Source organism: Melospiza melodia, chromosome 6, assembly GCF_035770615.1.
Source record: "Melospiza melodia melodia isolate bMelMel2 chromosome 6, bMelMel2.pri, whole genome shotgun sequence".
Classification (NCBI taxonomy): Eukaryota; Metazoa; Chordata; class Aves; order Passeriformes; family Passerellidae; genus Melospiza; species Melospiza melodia.
In genome coordinates this window covers 57,853,373-57,869,052 of record NC_086199.1, presented here as the reverse complement: position 1 = coordinate 57,869,052, position 15,680 = coordinate 57,853,373, and the positions used below count along the sequence as shown (strand labels likewise).

At 40.1% G+C, this 15,680-nt stretch overlaps 1 protein-coding gene across 2 annotated transcripts in view; it reads right to left on the bottom strand.

Moving 5' to 3' along the window:
- Positions 1 to 15,680, bottom strand: part of TRIM66 (tripartite motif containing 66) — a 45,982-nt gene that overhangs the window by 4,730 nt on the left and 25,572 nt on the right. For both annotated transcript variants that reach the window (XM_063158508.1, XM_063158509.1), the window contains 6 exons: positions 15,509 to 15,670; positions 6,741 to 7,013; positions 6,301 to 6,529; positions 3,129 to 3,189; positions 2,261 to 2,435; positions 1,152 to 1,432 (listed from right to left, as the gene is read on the bottom strand). In XM_063158508.1, coding sequence (XP_063014578.1) covers positions 1,152 to 1,432; positions 2,261 to 2,435; positions 3,129 to 3,189; positions 6,301 to 6,529; positions 6,741 to 7,013; positions 15,509 to 15,670 — 1,181 coding nt within the window. The remainder of the gene's footprint in view (positions 1 to 1,151; positions 1,433 to 2,260; positions 2,436 to 3,128; positions 3,190 to 6,300; positions 6,530 to 6,740; positions 7,014 to 15,508; positions 15,671 to 15,680) is intronic.

The following is a 15,680-nucleotide window of genomic DNA, read 5'->3' as shown; positions in this document are numbered from 1 at the left end:
ATAAGACAAACCCAGACCCTTTTGATAACTGAGATATTAATTATCAATTGATACAATAATTGACATATTTATCTAAGAAATCAACATTATCAGAAAAGGTGTGATGATAACACAGGTCCCCAAATCAAACAGACATAAACCAGCAAGGGCATGTGTGTCCATGCTAGTAGATGCATTTTCAGAAACCTCTTGAGGAATTTAGTGAAGGCAGTGATGCAACTTCTACAACATCAGGGTCTGAATAGCTACAGATGAAGATATATTCAAGAATTATGAACATATAACTTTAGTTAAAGAATTAATTTACTTCATTAGAGTTTAACTTGGTCTTTAAAGTTTATTCTAACAGGAAAATTTGGTTTTCAGTGCTTTGAAACTAGAAGGTAATAACTCCACTACTACAGAAAATAATGAAACCCAAGAGAAGAAAAGTCCTGGTTTTTAAACAGAAAGGAGAAACAAGAATATCCAAGTTAATACCTTACAACATATTTTTCTCAGCTGAGACAATGATTTGAGCTTGGCTCAAATTAAGTAGACTTTAGTTCCACTTAGTAATGATTTGTAACAAATTTAGAATTTACATACCACAGTAATGCACATTATTCAGTCTCACTTTTAAGGTTGGTATGTAGACATGTGTCTATTTCTGGTTCATTGCATACAATCTATCTGTGACAAGTTGCAAAAGATTGTTTCTTAGGCAAAGCAATGACTAAAATATTTCCACAAAAGCCCTGATAATCTTATATTTCCCATAAAATTTGCTAACAAACTGAATAAAACCTCACTGATTGCCCTTCCCTTGTGCTAGTCTCTGTTCTGCCAAGAAGAGCTGATGTCTACGCTCCAGATTCTATGTGAGAGTTAGGTTTTTATTTTTCTCCAGTGAGTCACATGAACATTTTTTAATCTGGTCTGCCACCTCCGTGGCTGTACAGGCCAGTTAACTGCAGAAAGGACAAAGTGACAGGACACAGTTCTTTTTCATAATTCATCTAGTTCCTTGCATGTAAGACAAAAAAGTAACAAAAAAGGCAAGTGAGAGATGCAGCCCTTGCATAAGCCTGCAACATCAATCCCTGAGGATATCTTCTGCCCCCAGGCAGTGAGCAGGAACAGCACAGTAGTGAAATGTCATCCATACTCACACTGGAAAGCTGAGCAGAGCTGGAACATGGCAGGAGAGATGGAAGACCTTGGGGCAGTGATCACAGCACAACAGCTCTCCTCCATTAAGACACACAGCACAGAAATCCTCATTTTCAATTGGACTGACTTCCTGAGTAACCGGGGATTTTTTCATGCTGGAGATGCCATTGCTGAGCTTCTGATCAACAGATGGGGATTGTGTCTGTCCTGCAGCCTGGGAGATGAGAAATCTCCCATCCTCTTTGGACTTCTGTCCTTCAGCTGGATTATCTTTATTTATCTTGAAGGAAGAAAAATCTGGGATCACACAATCATCATTTTCACACACCAGCATAAAGCATCATTGGTTATCTGCAGATTACCAAGTACTTATTGTACTTGGAAGGCACAACTACCAACAGTTTTCCAACAAGTGCTTCAAAGTGCTTCTCTGCAATGAACTCTACTGGAGTTCAGGAGGTCCACACTCTTGGCATTTGCCACTGGCTGGCCAGGTCACCTTGGTCAGGTCATTTCCTCCACATAGCACAGTGAGAGAGCTGTGCAGATTCTACACAACAGGTGATAGAAATAGGATATTCTACAATCTCACCTGAAAATTTTAAGGTAAACAGCTCAACCTCCCCACCATCCCCCCCAAAAGAAACCCAAACATAGAAAAGGTTTAGATCTTTTTCCCACCAGAAATTCCTGTTCGCTTTTGTGGAAAGTCTTCACAGCCAAGACTCCACTGAAGCAATAGACTACAAAGATTTTTAAAATCTATTGCACTGTGATTTCTGGGATTGGTTCCTACCACTCAAATACATATTCAGGCCAGTTTTAAGCTACTTATCCTGTATTTGTAACCTGACAGGTGAGCCAAGTCGTTCCTTAGAACATGAAAACACTACAAACCTTCAGAAATGGAAGATGCAGGGAGTTCCACTTGAGCTTTGCAGGAGCAAGCTCAAAGCTGTACTGTCTTTACCACAACCCATTACAGAAGTACCCGAGAGTCAAACAAATCAACAGACTTTTTTGCTGTACAATATTCCAGAAACTGTGCCTGCAAACCAGTGGGATAAAAGGGCAGAAGGCAGGTAAATCCTGAAGAAAATCCCTTCACCTTTATGGACATGCTTGAGGAGCGTGTGCCACACTCGATGACCAGGAGGAAGTTGCCCTCCTGCCCGTTGTGCTGTGGCTGGAGCTTGAACACAGGCAGCTCGCCCATCTCCGAGGCAGAGATCTGCAGCCGCTCCAGCCGCACGTAGGGGATCCTCTGCTCCTGGGGGGCACCTCTGCAGCCAAAAGGACACGGGATTAAATCCATCCACACTCCACAGAATTCTCCTCCCTACTCAGTTTGATGCACCATTTTTATGCTCCTTTTCCTCAGTGACTCCGGTGGCCAAACACTGAAAATGTTGATACTTTTTCACAAACCAATTCTTTAAGAAATGTGACTGCAATCACTTTAAATTAATCATATGTGTAAATACATTACTAACTCCTGTGCTAAAGCTTTGCCCTGCTCTCTGTATTCTTAATTACCACAATTAAAGTAATATTTTATACTTTTCAGTGTGGCTGTTTTCAACAGGAGCACAGCACATCATCAACTTGACCATATTATCACAGCAGTGGCTGAAGACCAAATTTTATAAAATTGTTGAGGTAATGTTAGTCCTGTTCCCATTATATCATTTAGCTTTCATTGAGGCTTAACATTTTCTAATTGTTCAAGTGAGATAGGTTTGCAAGTGTTTATTCATTCTGGAAAATTACACAGAAATACATGAATTCACTACTTCTTTTCCATTGCTGTTTTCAAGTTGGAGAGCACTTTACAACTTTCAGAACTAATACCTATAAGGAATCTAGAAATCTTTTTAAGTTCTCCATCATCATTAAGTATGACAAATTTTCTAAATACATGCATAAAATTTCACAGCCAGTGCTTTTGTATAAAAAAAAAAAAAAGACTCTGCTACCTGACATTCTGATTGCTTTTCATATCCATTTCAAAATGTTCCTTTTCACAGTTATTGGAATCTGGAACAGAAGATAAGAAAATGAATAAAATATTTATAATATCACAGGCAGATTAGGGTAGAAAGTATTTCAATATTCATGTACTTCTGACTGGTGTTTAATATGATATCATAAGTGAAATATGGAATAATTTCATCTATATGTATAGAAAATGTGCATGCTATTTTCTGTTCTAGTGCAGAGCCTTTGTCTTTTATACTTTTAAATACAGCTTCTGCTCTAAATATAAGGAGCATATATGAAATATTTTGTAGAAATTATTTATTTTCCAGGGAATTACTTATGTACACAGCCATATTACACACATCCATATACATGGAAACAACATAAGTAATCCTCTTTGCCATACAGCCTTCACTTGAGAAAAACAGACCCAATGAGGTCTGAACCCCCAGGGCTCAGGAAATCTTTTTTGTCTCCAGCTCCATGCAAAGAAGCTTCTGGATAATTCCGGTTACTTGAAAACAGGAAGTAAATTGTGTCTCCCATCTGACACCACAGGACAAAAGTTACACTATAATTCTTTTCTTTCCTCCAGTGTCTGGAACACATAAACACATCAACTCAAAACTGTCTATTTATTTAGCTGTACCTTTTTGTAGCTGTATCAGCATTTGGCTGTAGTTTTTACTGACATTAAACACAAGTAATAGCACAGTTCTGGGGAGATGGGATAGGATAGAGACAAATACCTCAGTGGATGTCCTCAGAAATACAAATCAACTGAAAAATTTTGTAATCTCACCTTTTGTTACGAATTAGTTTGACACAGTCAATACAAACAAGAAACAAACACAATATCGTGGTTATCTCGAGATAAGAGAAGGCCAAAAAAGATGATTTTTAAAAGGAAGTCGAGCTCAGGTCAACAGTACCTGTCACAAGGAACAATAAAATGAAGACTAACAAGGAAAGGTGCATTTCACATCACACCTAAGGCATTATTCACTTGTGATTGTTGCTCTGGTGAAGGGTGGGCAGCCCTGTCATGGACAGAATTCCTAAAGGAGACTGCACACCGAGCTGAAGGAGCAGCTCTCGCTGCACACTCTCAAAGCAGAGGGTGTTCCAGTGGTGCTGGCTTCCTACATTAACCAACATTTCCATCAGCAACTGAGCCCATCAAAAAATAGTGCCTGTAAAATTTGTGGGAAACACCAAACTAGAAGGGTTGCACTGTGGAGAATGTTTTCAGTTAAAAATAGACCTTAGGGCATCAGAGGAAAAATCTCCTTAATCAGTAGGACTGAATTGAGGTAACTGTGCTCACAAAGGGTCAGATTAATGTAATCCCAAAGGAAAACAACTGCCTAGGAAAATGTTCTTGGAAGGAATTAAGTGTTAAAGGGAGCTGTTCTCTACACAGTCAACCCCCTAATGCTGCTGCTGCAGAAGGGAGGAATGCCATCCTGCAGGGTATCACCAGCAGCAAGGAATGTTAAACACAAGGAGCTGAAACCCTGATTCTGCATGGCATCCCAGAGGCCTCAGCTGAGCACTGCATTTGGCTGTGGGCAGCACTCTTTAATTGCAGAGAACCCAAAATAGCACAGAGGAATGAGGTGGTTTTGAAAAAAATCAAACCCCTGACCCATGAGGAGAGGCTGAAACCATCAGATTTGTTTAGTCTAGGAAAGAGAAGAGGAGGGAGGGGTGTTTATGCAAGTCATAAGAAAGAAAAGTGTCTGTAAGAGGGAAAATTATCACAGCACAATTTTTACCACTTCCTGTATGCCTAGGATAAGAATAATTTTGTTTTAAATTAGGCTGAAGTGTTTAGGTTTGCTATTAGAAAAGGATGAGTCACTGGAGACATTTACCAGAAGGAATGAGGCTTGGCAGCACAGCACTGCTGAAGCCAGCAGTCTTACCCAGAGCCACCAGCAGAGTTAGCATTGCCTCTGCAGCAGAATTCATGTTTTATGGCACACTGGTGACTGTATCTCCTCACTGGATGATCCTAAACACTGTCAGAATGAGACTTGCTCGCTCCTGATCCTTCCTTGTGAAAAGGGAGCAGCACTGAATTCAGCTCTCGAGGCTTTCCAGCCCCTTGCACAACAAGGCCTGCATTTTATACCCAGCAGGTATAAATCTGCAGCATCCTCTACTGACAGTGAGGTTCTGAATGCTGGGGCTGCCCCTCTGTGTGGTGTCACACAAGCCACCCCAGATACCACATTGCTGCTCCTCCCCAAGACACTTCAGCCTGCCTGAGGCACAGCTTTTTAGGGGTGCCCCTGATTCTTACAGCTCACACAAATGATTGTGCCATAATTGCCACGGTTTGGCATGGGACATTGAAGAGAAGACAAATACTTTTCCTTGGCTCACCGGGCTAGGCCTCCTTTGTACTAATTAGAATTCTCTGAATAAAAATACAGCACAGAGAGAGAAATATTAATTCATCTTCTATAGAGAAATGCAGCCAAATATCGGCATAAGTCATGGGATAACAGCTTGATCCTGCAATCCCTTGCTTGCATGAATAGTCCCATTGACTTTCAGAGTTTGCAGGAATGAGCCTTTAGAGTGTAGCACGATGTTGGCAATTTGCCCATGAAAAGAGTTAAGTAAAGCCTAATTCTCCATTAGGGCTGAAGAAATAGGCCTTGGCTGAAGGGAATGTTCCACAGTAGACAGAGCCAAGCAAAGGCACATGCTGAGCAATGTGTTAACAAAAATTTGGTATGCTACTGATGTGGAGGACTTAGCAGAAGGCACATTACATTTTGGAAGTAATGTGGGGTTTTTTAATTGAATTTGGACTCTTCAAACCAGCTCTTCAGTAGTCATAACTGCAGGTCTCATTAACAGGAGTGCTTCTAAAAGAACTAATACTCCAGGTACTTCACACAGTCACACTCGTTTCTGGTTCACAGATGAGGGATGTTACAAATTCAAAGCATATCATTTCCATGTTTTTCCTCCACAAATGAGATCAAACACACTTTTCCATTGGATTAAGTACTCTGATAACATTTGAAGCTTGCTGGAAAAGCACATTTACATGTAAGTATATTAATAAGCATACTGCTTTGCCATGCTTGCAATGCACAGTGCTAAGAAAAAAAAAACCAAACCTAAAAGAAGTAATTAAAAGCCTGGTACCTTCTTTGCTTCTAGGTTGTCTCATTCTGGCATTCACAGGCAGGAAAGAAGTGTTGCTGAGCAGTTCAGAAGGAGAAGTGCAATGCTGAGACTTTTTGATTGAAAGATTAATAGGTTCTTCCATCACTTTTTGCATAGAAAGAGTTAATTCATTAACTACCTCTTGCCCAGCAGTAGCCAAGCTGTTTTCTAGAAGACAATCCACAGCACTGAAGTCTTCATTTTCTAGCTGCAGGAGGAAGGGGAGAAAGAAATGCAAAACTCAGTTATGAGTTTTCCTTCTTTTCATGTTAAGAACATAATTTGTAATCAGTCTTCAAATACCAGGATAAGGAAAACTGTAATTGAAACAGCATTTTGACTGTTGACCAACAATAACGTGCTGTAAAGGGAAGTGGACTCCCTCTGAGCAGAGGGAGTCTGCTCAGAGGCATCCCTACCTTGCATTTGGTGCCTCCCTGGAGCGCATCACTGGGTACAAGGGCAGCAGGAGCCCCAGGGCTGGGGTCCCTGGGAGCCCTGCCCAGGGCCAGGCTGTAGCTGGGCTGGGGCTCTGCTGCAGTGTCACACTCACAGAGGGCGTTTGGGGACAGGCCAGGTGTCACAGCAGCTGCACCTTTCGCCTCTGGGTCGGCTGAGCTGGGTAACCTCGTGGGAGACAATTCCATTTCTGCACTGCTTGGAAAGCCCACAAAGCTCAGAGATGCTGAACGCTGGGAAAAGCAAAAAGAAGAAAAAAATGCAATATATTAATCAGCTTTCCAGCAGCAAAATGCTGCTGTTCTTTCTATAATAGATGAGATGCTCAGTTTCAGCTTGACATAGTCAAACAGTTGTGTCACCAGGGCTGTAAGAATCTATTGTAATCCTCTGCTGCTTATAAAAGCTTTAGATTCTCCACCATTAAAACTGAAAACTGGAAAAGGAGACAACTGGGTTACTCTTCTGGTGCTTACAAAAAAAAAATGTCTTCCTTAGATGAATTCAAAGGATTCTGATTTTTAACTCCGACAATGATTGGGAAATCTATGTAGAACACTGTACCAAATTAATCCTTGACATAAACCCTATTATTTTCCATTAAATTTTCCCAGAAGAAATAAGATTCCAATCAGAAATTTTGTCATTTTATTAAAAGACCATAAAATCATTCAGAAAGAAGATTCAGAAGAAATAAAATCTAACTCTGACTTAAGTACATGAAGTTATTTCTCCTGTTAATGATACTAAAAACTTTATGATAGTTAGTGAGTTGGTCTCATTAAAACCTAAAGCACTTCCTCCCCTTTAAATAACACAGATTAAATGCAGAAATATCCTACCTGTACTAATGAGGAAACATGCCCAATTTCCAAAGAAAGGGAATACCAAAGTATCAACATACATTTTTGACTGTCTCATGATTTGTCACTACCAAACCCACAGAGTCGCTGTTACACAAACCAAAGCAAACCCACTCATCTAGGTGACCTCCTTAAGCTGCCTCACACCCTGGAATGGGGGACTCTATTGAAAACAAGATTGTTCTAGCATCCATGTGAAGAAAAGAGAAGGAATTTTGGAAGTGTACAGATCTGTCACTTGAATACACAACTTTGCCTTGATTTCATCATAGTTCATTGGTGTTTTATCCTTTACATTAGACTGACTATATCCTTTTCATTTGACTGCAATACAGTAGGTAGCCCTCATTTTAATACAAATCAAGACAATAGAAACACATCCATTGCATCTGAATTAGAGTTTAAATTTATTGTTGTACTTATTTCTCCACTAGAGGCCTGTGATTCAGAAGTGAATCTGAGAGAGGATCCGTTTCCTAAATTTAATTAGTAGTTTTCTCAACATATACTCCATTTGGGATTTTGATACTTTTGTCCATCTTAACCCCACAGTGGCAAAGACTGCAGACTAGCCTGAGCTGCCAGATGTGCCTGTGTAAATCCTTCCTCCTGCCAGCCTTGAATTCTTCTGCTTGCAATGCACAGCAACTCTGGGCCAGGACAATACTGCCCACAGAATCTAATTCCCACCTAACCATGGATGCAATTTAATTTCCTCTTTGTCAATTTGCAATAGATGCTATGATGGGAGCTTTGCCTGAAGAGTGACCACTTAATCTGATGAGGCAAAATATACCTGCATTTGAGACAGAAAGAGGTCAGCTCTTGTGCAGGACCAGGGGAAGTTTGTGCCATTCCAGCACACAGAGCTGCAGTGAGCCTGCTCTAAGCAGTCCCTCCATGCAGAAGGCACCCCAAGGAGCACTGGGTTCCTGCAGCTAGGGAAGTGGTCATTCTCCCCCTCTTAAGTCCAATGGACATCCCTGAATCCAAGCTGTCTGAGCTAGAACAACTTTTTGGAAGCAGCTGGAACTGGCCACACATGTTCTTCCCACCTCACATTTGAGCAGAAAACTGGACCACAGCCACTAAGGAAATGCACCAGAGGAGGCCCAAATTTGCCATTTAGACTATCTGACAGAGCATTCCTAAAAATGTTGAGGTTTCAAACCAAAGTTATCTCCACAGGTCAGCAAGGAATTCACTTTTCAAGGCCACACGTCCAAAAGTCCATAAAGATCAAAAATGTTTCTTTGCCACCCCAATTTGCTTGTAACAGGTTCCTGCAATTGCAGTGACAAATGGGACCTACAAAGTACACATTGACCTTTTCATTCCATCACTCCTTTTATCACAAGCCTTTTCAGATGACAGAATTAACATGTGAATTGTTCCCATACCACTCACAAAAGACTAAAATAAACAAGAAGAATTCATGCTCGAGCTGAAGATGAACTGTAATCTGCCCTTGCCTTTTCCCCTTGCTTCAGAGTCTACTGTGAGCATTAATTAAGCCCCTGTGCGGTAGCTAAACATTTATTTAGTCAGGTTCTCCAAAGCATGGAGCATCCACAAATCCCTGAGTCCATAGAAGTACCCTACAGCTGTGCTCCATTGGAAATGGCCATGCTGAGGCACACACATGGCAGGCACACCATCCAAATTTGCTCCCAAGTTAACTGGAAACCTTCTGGCCATTCAGCTCCTCCAATCACTACCCACACCTTCCCTGACTCGTTTACAAGCACATGCCATCATCTCATGTGGTGAGACCTGACCCACTGTGTGCAGCTCAGGTGAAATGCTCCCCCTCCTAAGGCAATTTAGGATTTCTCCTGGCTCCAGTGACACAAGTTTACTTACTGGGAGTAGTCACTGGGATGACTCCTACTGAAGGGAAAAAAAATGGAGACACACATGTAAGATTTTCAGGAAGGTGAAATTCAGTTGCATGGTGTGGCTATGTCCTTTTTACTCTTCTATCTAGCATCAGTTTCTTCAGAGATCTTTTTAGATTATATAAGCCAATGGAAAACCTTACTCTTGTTAAAAAGAATAATGAGGCCATCAAACTGCCATCTGTCTTTCCCTTGGGGCAAAAGTTAATTTTGTGGTTATTTTAATGATGAAGCAACATTATGATCTTTCAGTGCAAAATATTAAAACTCACAGTTAAGAACAGACACATTCCATCCTGATCCATGGAGCTGCTGTCAAGTGTGAAGTGAACAATGCACTGGGAGCAAGGCTCATTAATAGACTATTAATTCACTCCCTAAAATAATCATTTCTTTTGCCATTAGCAAAAATTTCTCTTTTCCCTTGACAGTTCAGCTAGATTTTGCAAATGGGACGCCTTTAAAGGATTTATCTGTTTTATAAAAGCTCTATTGCTTTTACATTGCAACATTTGAACAACAACAAGCACTAATTATGCTCTTGGGCAGAGGGTGGCTTCAGCTGTTGGTTAATTTTGAACTTTTTGACATTTTAATGTACAGCCTGGCACATTGAACTACATCTGTGTCACTATAAATGGAATTCTCATTGTCTCATAATTAATTTTGGTCTGATGATCCTTATAATATAATGGCAGCAGCATCACCACCCCAAAACGCCTTCTACCACAATTTTCTTAGCTATGGTAGTGAAAAGTAAGAAAAAAAGAACATGCAAAGTGCCTGCAGAGAATAAAAAATAAACACATGGTTCAGTTCAAATATTTCTTTGATCACTGTCGCATTCCAAAAAGGTCCAGCATAAACATGCAGCACCAATACAGAAGAATTCTGAGAAGCAAATACTTACCTTGAAACAGTGGGATTAGGATTTGTTAGGATTGTTTTGGCAAAGCCTCGGGGCTGTTGACATTAAGTGTCACTGATAAAGGAAGCTAAAACTGGGAAGCGCCAATTCTCTTTGCTATGGGAGAGAAACACCACGCTGCAAATGGATGCAGAGTAATGAACGGCTGCTATTAAGTGGAGCAATCCCCCTGGCAGCTCATTATGCTGGAAGGTTAAACAAATGTACTACTCCAATCCAGTTGCTTAACACAGCAGCACTGATAGCACGGGCTGCACATGCTTCCCATTCCCAGTTTCAGAACAGAATCCGAAGGATTTCCTTCCCGCTTTCACAAGACAGAAAGAACCCAAATCTTCCTTAGCAATTTGTCTGAATAAACTGGAGCGGGCTTAAAGCGGAAGGAGGAAGAGATTGCATGGAGCAAGCAGCATCATGTTTTATTTATCTTCTTTTTTTCAGGTCAAAGGAAAAGGGTTTTGTAAAATTAACATTCTGGGAAATGTACCTAATTGCATTAAGCATGAAGGCATTTGTGCCGTGAGCAGCTCAATTCTGTACGGTAAAAAACATACTCTGTTACTTAAGAAATTTATAGCACCCCAAACTCCAGGCTATTATTTCCTTCATCACTGATTCTTCTAAAATTAATAGTAATTAAGTGGAAAAAAAATAGCAGCAAGAAATCCATTTTTGTCCCAAGGTCAGATTTAAAGTTCTAGGGTTGGATATAAATTATTATTACTTTCAGTCACTAAGTAATCACAACATGCTTTGTGCAATACTACTATCAAATAAAATCTGTACTCTGTTCTTCAGCACCCTTCAATTTCTCTTGAAAAACTCATGAAAACAAATTTAATGAGTTTTTCAAGAAAAAAAGAGAAGTTCCACCATGAACTGTCACCATATTAGTCTTCCATGAAATGCTGCCACAGCATATACTTGAAATAAAAGAGAAGCCTGTGAGAGTGCTCTGAAAAGTGCACCCTGGATAGCATGGAATATTTCCTGGGATTTCCCCATTTCAGGTAATTTATGATGCCTGAGACAAACAGAGCTCTTGAACTAAGAAGCTGGAACTTGTTGTGAATCAAAAAAAACACAACAAATATAATGCACTACACACCATTTCCAAGTGTTTACACTTTCTTTGCCAATTTTGGTCTCAAAAATTATTTATCAAAACCACAAAATATGGGGGAAATAGTCAAACACACAGAGGACCAAAGAACAGAATGGCTTTCACCCAACTCTAGAGAGGCAAGAAGTCCCTTTTAAGCTTCAAAAACAAACTCTCAAGAGTAAATTCATTGTATTCCTACAAAATACATATATTATGAATGGGGTGAATATAGAGTGATTATTCACTGGTTTTCCTAACACAAAAATCAGAAGGTATCAGGCAAGAGACTTAAGGTAAGCAAACAGATGATCTCATGAAGTGCAAAACTCAACTGGTGTAGAATGCTGAGGAGTATTCTACACTAGTATTAAAATGGACTCAAAATAGTGGTTTAGAGCTCTTTATAGACTCCTTTCCACTGATTTTTTCTAATTCACTGGAAGGGGGGTCTTTGAAAGTCCTCTAAACCACAATTGTCTGGGTACAACCTTCAGGTCAGAAAATCCTTGAAGTGCTGGCTTCCAGAATCTGGGATAGTGGACCATCAGTTTATATTTTTCTGTTTCTGATGCCCTTCCCTAAGGATCTGCTGTTGACTATATTTACATAGGATCAGGTGCAGCTGCTCAGTGATAACTCACCAAGGCAGTGCACAACATATTCAGAGATGCACTTTAAGCAGAAGATTAGCTAACAGAGGTAAGGGTCTTGCTCCAAAGTGGGGAGAAGGGGCTGCACTTTATGGAGTGTGAGGAGGAGAGATGTTCAGCTCTCTCTCTGCATCAACACCAGTGGCTGTTGCAGTGGTGCCTGAGGCTCAAATTACAAATCTGTGCTCTAGATGTACAGTAATCATGACATTTCTTCACATGCTAGATGCAGCCTATAGACCTCTTGCTCATCACAGCCAGAAATGACAGTTAGGTACATGCAAACAAAACAGACTGTATTCCTGTTACTACTCCTGAAAACACAATTAGGCTCAAAATATCTTATTATTCTTACCTTTATTCCAGAATAGGTGACCTCTCTAGTCCTGTGCACAAATTAATAACTTGATATCATACTATGTAAAAGCAGCAAGATCATATTGTTGCAGAACCCTCTCCACAAAACTGTTAAAACTTGAGTTCTAACAGTTAATTGAGCACCCATTCCTTCACACTGCAAATTAGCAATTCCACAGCTTGCGTAAAATCTGTTTGCTAGAGCTTGGCACAACTCCCTGGAAATGCAGTGCAGGTAACACAAAAGTTATTCAGAAATTTGTTCTCTGCTGGAGAGGTTGGGTATTTAACAGGCATGGAGACAGAACAACTCCACAATCCAAACCAGAGGTCCTGGCTATGTGAGTGAAGTATTCTGACAAAGGAATATGAAATATATCCATTTTCCATATCAACAGAAAGATTTCATTCCTAGTGTGGCATTCTTAAAAAGTGCTAATCAAGCCCAGAATTATGAAAGTGCAGCACTTATAACTTATATCAAACAATCAATGGTCTAAGTATAGAAACATTTATTCTGCACAAAAAGTTAATTCACAGAAAAAGATCAGTTAGAGGAATATACAGAAAGACAGACCGACAAAATATCACCATGAATATTCCAAAATGAGTAAAACAAATTAAAACAATCCCAAACTAATTAAATCATGAACTATTAAGAGCATCTTCTCTGTACTGCTTTATGAATAAATATAATCCTGTATCCAGACAATTCATCTAGTTATCAGTTAATAATATCAAATTCATATCATAAAAACATTTCAAAATTAATGCACAGAGGCTTAATAATTACAGGACGAATCAAGTCTTGCCCACTCCAAAAAAAAAAAAGAAAACACTGAGCTAAAGAAAGCTTTTATTTCTGACCTTTTTGGACAGATCTTTGCAACCACACCACTAAACAGTTAATCCAGATGCACACTGCTTTCTCTTTAATGAAAGAATCTCAGCAGACAGGGAATTCTGTACTCCACTAGGAATACTGTGCCTAGCTGAAGGCTGCCAGAGTTCAGCAGAAATGCAACACAAGGCCAAGAAGTCCAACAGCAATTTTTCTCCAAAAGGCAGAACAGCTCTTCAACAGGCAGCAGGTTTATACAGCTATTTTCCCCACCATATTTTTCAGGTATTTCAGACTTGTCCACATTCACTTTCTCTATGTCTTCCAGGATGATCTTGAGAGAGATGAAACGTTCTGAGCATAATCCATGTGAGAGCACATGGACAAACATCTATGCAGAAACTTTTGTCTGGAGGTGAGTGTGAAAACATTTAATCAGGAGGATCAGATGAGAGCGAACAGACACATCCCCTTGATCTTAAACAGGAACCAATATCCAATTTAAACTCAGATTTAATCCAATTGTAAAGCAAAAGCACTCAGACATCTTTAGGGAGCATTCATGAAGACATTTCAAGGGTTTACTTGCTGTGCTTTTTCCCTTCATCATTTCTAATATGCCATTGCCAGAGCTGTCAGTATCTTCATCCCACCCAGGTGTCTTCATCACAAACAGCTCATTAGAAGAGAGGAATACAAGCACAGATGGGGTTCTGTAGCTGTTGAACATTCTCCCTTCTTGAAGAGGTAGCAGGCACCTCAAAAAACAGACACCCCTATGCTTTCTGCACAAGAGCATACACTCCTCAGCACCATTACAAAAAACCCTTTTTTCTTTTCCTTAGAAGTATTCTCCTTTTACCACCTTCTCAGCTTCTACAGCAACAAATCAGCCTTTTCTCCTTTATCATTCCCATTTTTCCCATCAGACTACACTAGTGTATCCCTCTTCCATATCTGCTTCCATTTTCTTTCCTCTTTCTGATGCTTCTTGCTTAAGCTGTTGGGAATAACCTTCCATTATAGGTCCATAAAACAGATTTCTTTGTGGCTTTCAAATCTGATTTGCACTCTGCTTCCAGGCCCACATCTCTGCAACTCCCAAAGGGATCTCCAACAATTCTCTGGATGGGTATTGCATCATAAACATGTTGCATCAACAAAGTCACATACAAAAGAAGGAAAAATAACTTGCTTTTTGAGGATAGAAAGGAAAAACAAGTTCTTCCAAAATATTCCACTGACAAATTCCAAGGAAAAGCACTATGAAAGTCTTCTACATGGTACACAAAATGAGTCATGCACTCATGACTCATGAAAAACCAGAATATGATGTGTTGCTTGGAGTGCTTTAAACGAGCTGTACAGAGAAGTAAAAGGCAGATTTCTCTGCTTCAAAAGCACAGGTGATATCCAGAGCCAGCAATGGTCTACTGATAACTATTGGCCTTCCTGTTTGTGTTCAGGCTGCTTCTTCCATGTTCAGAGCCTCACAGCAGGTGGGAAGACCAAAGCCTGGCTCTATTTTATAATAAAATATTCTAGATATAGAGAAATTGTGATTTTTCTGCTTAGACATGAGGAATGAGAAGAAGTATAACAGAATTTCAGGCGCTCTACCTCCAGCAGTAATAAGTGGTGCTGTTCCTGAGGCAATTATTTTGAAGATTGCTTCTCAGGCCTGATTTCATCAGCACTTCTGACTCCTGCTTTATTTATTTCTTTCAGATTAACTGCTTCTAGTATGGTAGTTAGTGACTCCTAATAATTAAATCCCTAGACACAGACACTAGGCAGAATTTAAGCAGTGAAGAAATAGAGCATCTATTTATTTGCCAGTTCATGCCTAACAATCATGCCAGCCAGACCTAAACACGATCAGCCTCTAGAAGAGTTGCTCATCCTGGCACCTTACTGCGACATACACACATGGTCAGGCTGTGACTGCCTTCCAAAACTTACAAGCCATTTGGCTGCATTTTAATTTTTTCCACCTGATTGCAAACTCCAATGCCACATTCAATATTATTCAATCATTATTAAATCATCGTTTTTCCTTTAATTTTTTTTTTTAAGTTCTTTATACCTTTCTCACTGGATGGAAAGTTGATTGCTGCAGCGTGCTCTCAGGGGAGTGGCTCCTGCCACTGGCTTCTTCTTCTAAGGGTTGTGACAGGGAGGGACTGTCACTTTTGTCAAGAGGAATGACAGGCTTCTGGGCATCAGCTTCTGTGGAGCTCTCACAGACCTACAAACCA